The sequence below is a fragment of the Toxorhynchites rutilus genome, chromosome 1 (genome assembly GCF_029784135.1).
Source record: "Toxorhynchites rutilus septentrionalis strain SRP chromosome 1, ASM2978413v1, whole genome shotgun sequence".
Classification (NCBI taxonomy): Eukaryota; Metazoa; Arthropoda; class Insecta; order Diptera; family Culicidae; genus Toxorhynchites; species Toxorhynchites rutilus.
Window position 1 is genome coordinate 96,921,556 of NC_073744.1, and position 6,944 is coordinate 96,928,499.

The window sequence follows — 6,944 nt, forward strand, 5'->3', positions numbered from 1 at the left end:
TTTTCGACCGAGGATTTTTCTAAGGGTACCAAAAAATTCGTTATATTTACTAATTATTTCTCTCAGTGTACACTGAGAGGAAAATTTAGTATATATGACCAATTTTTTGGTAAATATTACCAATTCACTAGTCATTTTCTACCCTACTAATCATTGGTACATCCTACGAAAAAAAATTGGTAGACACAAATGTCAAACAAAACTATGGTTTGTAGGTCCAGTGTTGGCTCAATTTTGGCTTCAGTAATGGCTGATTTGTTGGCCCTCCATTGGTTCAATATAATTGAGTAATATTATTTTTATTTCAAATATTTTTGTTCTTATTAATATTCTTATTCTATTCTTATTTTTATAAAATATTGAAAAGTTTTTAGTGCAGGCTTTTAGCGAGTGAATTGGGTATCACAGTACTTAAAAGTGTGCTTTTTCGGACACTTGCAAATTTTGCTGGATCGCAAATTGCATCAACTCGTTCTCATCTTCGAAGATTATTTGACGCCGGAATTCGGCACCACGTCGTACGTACTCGAACGGGACTTCGAAACAGTAACCCTCGGTAATTCATCTCGTACGCTCTTCGCTTTCTTTGATGGGGCTCACGCTGGTCACGAGTGTCTCCTATTCGAATACGTTGCCAAATATGATAACCGCGTTCAACACATGAAACAGCGTTATTTCTACAAAATAGAACGAATTGCGTAACACAAATATTTTAAAAATAATTGAGCATTTACCTATTTTTACTGGAAATCCCAATGGAAGCTGCATAGTGAAAAAATCTCTCAGTTTAGCCACATGCGGATTGATCATTGTGGATCAAAATTGGTAGTACAGTCGAATTTCACTCGATGCACTAAGCTCTAGCCCAATTTGTGAAAGACTTTCACTCGTTGGGCTGAACTGTCAAAGTCGAAAATCGATCGAGGGTCACACCGATTGTTTGTTGTTATGGGAAACGCAGAAAAGTTTTCACACCACTGACGTTTATTTCATTCGTGGTTGAGTTTCGTTCTAGGTTGGATTAATTGGTAAGTTCTTAATGAAGTTTGATATTAAAATTAGCGTAGATTTAATATACGTTCATTTCGATCGCCAGGCTCAAAATGGATGGTTTGCAAGGATCCAGTACGAACGTTAACCGGAAACGGAGGAGCAATTTCCTGACGCTGGTGGAGAAGGTTCGCATAATTGAAGATTTTGAAGCAGGAGGTGGTACGCATGACTTTCTTGGGAAGAAGTACGGCGTAGGATCTTCTACGGTCACGAGAATAATCCAAAAGAAAGAAGCAATTCGTGAGGCGGTGGACAAGTTCAAGGAATATGGTGTAAATAATCGAAAAACATTGAAAGAGCAGACGTTCCCTTTGCTGGAAGAAGCTCTTTACATCTGGATTTTACAGCAGCGGCAGTCCAACATTTTGTTGACAGTGGATATTCTTAAAGCAAAGGCGGAGCTGCTGTTTAAGATGTTCCAGGACCGGGGGCTCTATGCGGTGCACGGTTTTTCTGCTTCGGATGGCTGGATGCATCGTTTTAAGCAGCGGTTTGGATTGCGCGTGAAAGCCGTAACAGGAGAAAAGGCATCGGTAAACGTTGAAGCGTACCTAAATTTCAAGAAGGTTCTACAGAAGAAGATTCAGGAAATGCAGCTATCACTATCCCAAGTCTTTAATGCAGATGAATCTGCCTTGTTCATCAAGCTCCTAGCCACACGCTCTGTCGTTACCTGTGATGAGACCGTAGCAAGCGGACGGAAGCAAAACAAGACAAGGTATACGTTTATGCCTTGCTCCAACATAGATGGTTCCCTAAAGCTTCCGTTGTATTTCATTTCCACTGCTGCAAAACCACGAGGAATCAACATCGAAGAACTTCCCGTTTCATATAATCATTCCAAAAAGGCTTGGATGACCAGACTGTTGTTCCGTCAATGGTTCCACGAAGAGTTTGTCCCCGCTGTTCGAAAATTTTCGGCCGAGAGAGGATTGGAGCCAAAGACATTGCTGGTTCTTGATAATTGCACCAGTCATTATGACGTTGACGAATCTCTACAGAGTGACGATGGACTGATTCAAGTGATCTACCTCCCACCAAATGTAACTGCTGAATGCCAGCCGATGGACCAAGCGGTCATCAATGCAATCAAGCGAAAGTATAAAAGAAAACTGATGCTCGCATTAATTCTGGAAAACGAACACTTAAGGTAAATTTCCAAATATTAAACATTAAATTTTTGTAATTAATTCCAAATATAAACACAAAACTATGCGCACGATAGTTTTTCGTCTGTGCTTTTTCAAAATTTAAATTCAAATTCTAATTGAGGTTTTATTTATGTACTTTCCTCTTTAGTTTCGAAGAACGATTGAAGAAGATTAATCTTCAACAGTGTATTTCGTGGTTGGCAACCTCTTGGGAGGAGATATCTGACAAAACTATACGTAATTCGTGGAAGAAATTGATCGATGGTTTGCCGGAGGATGCTGATAATGTAGACTCGAAAGCGGCCGATGATGACTTCAAAGCGCTTGTGTCCAGGATTGACAGTTTGGCAGGAACAAAAACATGAGCAAGATATTGATCTGTGGATCAAAGATCAGGTGTATGATGCTGATCATAATCCAGATTGGGTAACCAGTGAAGTGTTCTCTGATGACGAGATTTTGTCATCAGTTCTCAAGAAAGATCAACCTGAAATGCAAGAAGAATGGTTGGTAGACACAGAAGATGGAAGTAATTCGTTTGATACTTCCATTACTAGTACCGGAGATCCTGATTTTGGCGATGCAATCAAGTCAATTGATTGCCTAGTTCGCTATATGAAGCATGATGTTGCAGAAGTATGCCGTTTGAACGCGCTACGTTCGAAAATCACTGAAGTTGAATGGCTAAAACGAGCATGTTGAAGAACTCTACCATTTTGTTGAAAATGAATTTACGTGGTTTGTTTAATTTTGTTTGAAACGTTTAAAATAAATATTGTTTTTGTTGAATAATATTCGATTTTATTTATTTCAATGATTCATTTAAAATTTATTTTAAACCTAAAAACACCATCCACGAGCCCCTCGAAAAAAATTTTACGTTGTCAGAATTGACGTTTGTCTTCGATTTAGTTGGGCTATAGCCCAACGAACGGGAGCCCAACTAAAGATAGCCCAACGAGTGAAATTCAACTGTACTTGTTCTTCAAATTTAATAAGAAATTCTCTACTCAGCCACATGCCGAGCCGGAAGTCAGCAGCGCCTGCTCGTCTTTTTACGAAATTTATCTAAAATAGCAAAGGTTCGTAGCGCTGTCGACCGGTTTCGAAACCGGCACCAAATCGTCTTCATTATTGCTACCGCCTTAACCAATGGATCTTTACCTTTGTCTACTTCCTTCCTTTGGCGGATTGCTTGATTGCCGATCGAGTGCTCCAACCGCGCTTGTAATGATTGCCTCCGCACTGACAATACGACCAGAATTAAAGATTTTACTGCTTGATGTGACGCTTCAAGTTCGAGCGGAGGCAGCATGTACCGATTCAGCAACGAAGCGCCTTAAAGCAAATTTACCACGCAAACTGACTCTCCCCATCATCCTCAGACGCGGATTTTTGACGTAGGACTACGTCTAACCGGAAGATATAGGGTGTGAAATGGAAATCTAGGCACTGAACAAGTAGGAAAAAATGCAAGATTTGGAACGCTTATAACTCGAGCATTTCTCAATAGATCGCAAAGGTTTTTGCATTAATTGATAGGAAATATATTTACGCATCTATCATAACGAATACCATTTCATTTTTCTTGAGATAAATAATTGAATAATTGTGAAATATCAAGCATTGTTAAAATGCACTATGTGCCCATTTTTGATTGGTCCATTTTGTGCTCCTCAAATCGTACCGACCAAAACGGGCAACCAGAGCAGCAGCGAAATAGAATGAAGCACGATTGGAAAGGAAAAAGAAAAAAAAGAACGAAACATTGGTCGCAGTCTCACACATGCGTAATTCTCGAGCCAGCCAGTCAGCTTAAAAATCCCCGCTCCGCTGCCGTAACGATCATTCTCATTCAAACCGTACACCACATCGGTTCGCATCACAACACATCAACAAACCAACCCAAGCAGCCATGTCTGGACATGGTAAAGGAGGAAAAGTGAAGGGAAAGGCAAAATCCGGCTCGAACTGTGTTGATCTGGAGTTCCCCGCAAGGGTAGCTAGGCCGAGCGCGTTAGTACCAGTGCACCAGTCCACCTAGCCGGCGTTATATAGTTTCGGCCGCCGAAGTGATCGAGTTAGCTGGCAAAGCTGCTCGCGACGATAAGAAAACCCGCATTCGGAACAGAACACATTCGGTTCGGTGGACATCAAGACAACAGGCAGTTGCAGCGAGTGGCGAGTGGCAAACGCAATCGCAAAACGGCATCAGGTAGCAGAAGAAAAAAGTTTGTTCTTTATACACACTGCTTTGGTGGCAAATCCAGAACAAGGCGGCATCGAGGGCGTTCGAAATGGTTTTTTTTCAAAGCCACGAGTACTAAGTTTTCTAAATTTGAACCATTCCATAAAACAAGGCGCTTTTCAGGGCCATTAAACCTTCCAAAAAAGAGTTTAGGAAATACAGTTCAATGCTTTCTAAAACAATATCCAAAATAATAATAAAACACAAATTGATTTTTTCATAATTTGTTTGCCAGGATATGATGAGTATGTGAATTTGGCAGTTGTTCTGAGCTTATTGATTTTCACCAATTCTTAAATTGCTTCTAGATTGAAAGTACAGTAATTTACACTTATCTCGACATTTAGCTAATTGGACGGACCTGTAATGCGACATATTTAGTTGGACATTTTTGTAAACATAGAGTTCGGGGTCCAAATTATGACCCCACATTGAAGGTCGACACTGTACCACTGTCATCGCAAATGTTCAATTACAGGTTAAAATTACCTCCAATCCGATACTGAGTGGTGGTAATGCGACGTGCCATTGAATGTAATTTACTGTAAAATATGTCACAAGCTGGATGGGAAGAAATTTCCCAACTGTGAAAGCTGTGGCGAGTGGCAAATGCAATCGCTAAACAGCAAGGTTTAGCCGAACAAGATGGGGATATCGAGTGATAACAAAACAATAAACTCTTTAGATTGAAGATAATTTTGTGATCCTGAAAAGGACCCTTTTTAGCCTGCATGTGAATCCAACGAGCGAACAAATCGTAATGAATGTATTTTTTTGCCATCGCTCCCTTTTAACGCTCATTCGTTCGTCTCGTTGGACTCGCTTCTCTGGCTGAGTCTGCCGATTTGTCTCTATCCTGTGAGTGTGTACCGCTAGAGTATAAAACACGCGGACCCCAAAAAAATATCTTATTTTCTTTCAAACCGTAAACCCGTGTGGTTGTACGGCATCGGCATCGTGGACGTAACAAAGGAGGACAAGTTAAGGGAAAGGCAAAGTCTCACTCGAACCGTGCAAGTCTCCAGTTCCCTGTTGGTCGCATTCACTGATTGCTCGGCAAGGGTAACTAGGCCGAACGGATTGGTGCCGGAGCACCAGTATACCTAACAGCGATTATAGAGTTTCGGCCGTCGGAGTGCTCGAGTTGGCTTGCAAAGCTGCTCACGACAATCAGAAAACCCGCATCAAGAACAGAGCAGCTTCGGTTCGGCGCTCATCAAGGCAACAATTAGTTTCAGTGAGTGGCAAAGTGTTTCTCCGGCACGTCGCATCAAATGTAATTTACTGAACAACATGTCACAAGCTGGATGGGAAGAAATTTTTCAACTGTGAAAGCTGTGGCGAGTGGCAAACGCAATAGCTAAACAGAAAGGTTTAACCGAACAAGATGGGAATATCGAGTGATAACAAAAGCACAACACCAAAGGTTCTTTTCAGAACCATCAACATATTCATGAAGAGTAAACAGTAAACTAATCCATTTTTAAGGTAGATAGGTAGGTATTCACGTAGGAGAAGAAAATAAAACAATATATTTAAAATATATATTTAACAAAAGCTGTCCCCTTTGTATAGTCCTACGTCACTCCGATTATGTCCCCGACATTACCCACCCGTCTTTTTGTTGTTGAGCTCCGTGAAGTCGTGATTTGTGGAGGAATTTGTGTAGCAAATAGGACACATATCGCTCCGATCCATCAATGGATGCTGTCGGTGGTAGTGATGGTAATGGTTTTCGCTAGGTTCCGTCGTCAAGTACTGCTGTAGAATTAATGTTGTCGTGACGCTGTGTTTGAAATTGTGGAACTTTCGTCGTAGCATATCGTTCATCAGCTAGTGGAATTTTTGCTGCAGACAGTATATTATTGGAATAACACCGATAATCTGCGCTGTTGCTGCTGCTTCTCATCCGAGTCGACGTTGTCCGAATCGGTGCTGGTAGTCTTCTTAGCTGTTGATTGCTCAGTGTGAAACGGTTGTTGTTGGTTTCCTCGCTGCTGACGGTACGATTGGCCCATCTGATATCCATCGTTTCCTGGAATAACGAATCCATCGAGATGCGGTCCATTGCTGCTTTTGGTTGCGATCTGCGGATAATAGAATAAGGGGAAAAATCAAACAATAATCGGATCATCAATCAATTGTGCACGGCGACATCCGCCGTTTTTGGCCTCTGATGTTTAGTTCATCTAAACGCTTACGGCTGCACGAAACTTTCGCTATGGATTCTACGATTTTAGGCTGAAAAAGGAAAATATTTAGGGTAAAATGAATCATAATAAAAACCGAATGTTTACCTCCAAATTGCTTCGCTTCCATTAGAGAAATGGCGGTTGCGCACATACACAGTTGTTAGAAATGAAAATACTCAAGGTTACACATGCTATGAAGTAAATGTACGAATTACTGGTAGGGATGTATATTGCATCTGACATCAGTTTTACAAAGTTTTGGTAACATTTACAAAAAATGTGTACATTTTACAAATGTTT

The 6,944-nt window shown here is 40.9% G+C and overlaps 1 protein-coding gene across 1 annotated transcript; it reads left to right on the top strand.

Moving 5' to 3' along the window:
- The first annotated feature begins 9 nt into the window (after nt 1-9).
- Nucleotides 10-2,996, top strand: LOC129778272 (jerky protein homolog-like). Its single transcript, XM_055785072.1, has 2 exons — nt 10-2,203; nt 2,353-2,996. Exons 1-2 carry the CDS (start codon nt 1,104-1,106, stop codon nt 2,567-2,569), a joined length of 1,317 nt encoding a protein of 438 aa, XP_055641047.1. The 5' UTR covers nt 10-1,103; the 3' UTR covers nt 2,570-2,996.
- The last annotated feature ends 3,948 nt before the right edge of the window (nt 2,997-6,944 follow it).

What these genes read in the sequence shown, in the direction of transcription:
- LOC129778272 (XM_055785072.1), top strand. Translation starts at nt 1,104, where the DNA reads ATGGATGGTTTGCAAGGATCCAGTACGAACGTTAACCGGAAACGGAGG. An exon ending in CTGGAAAACGAACACTTAAG is followed by an intron (nt 2,204 to 2,352) that starts GTAAATTTCCAA and finishes TTTCCTCTTTAG; the next exon opens with TTTCGAAGAACGATTGAAGA.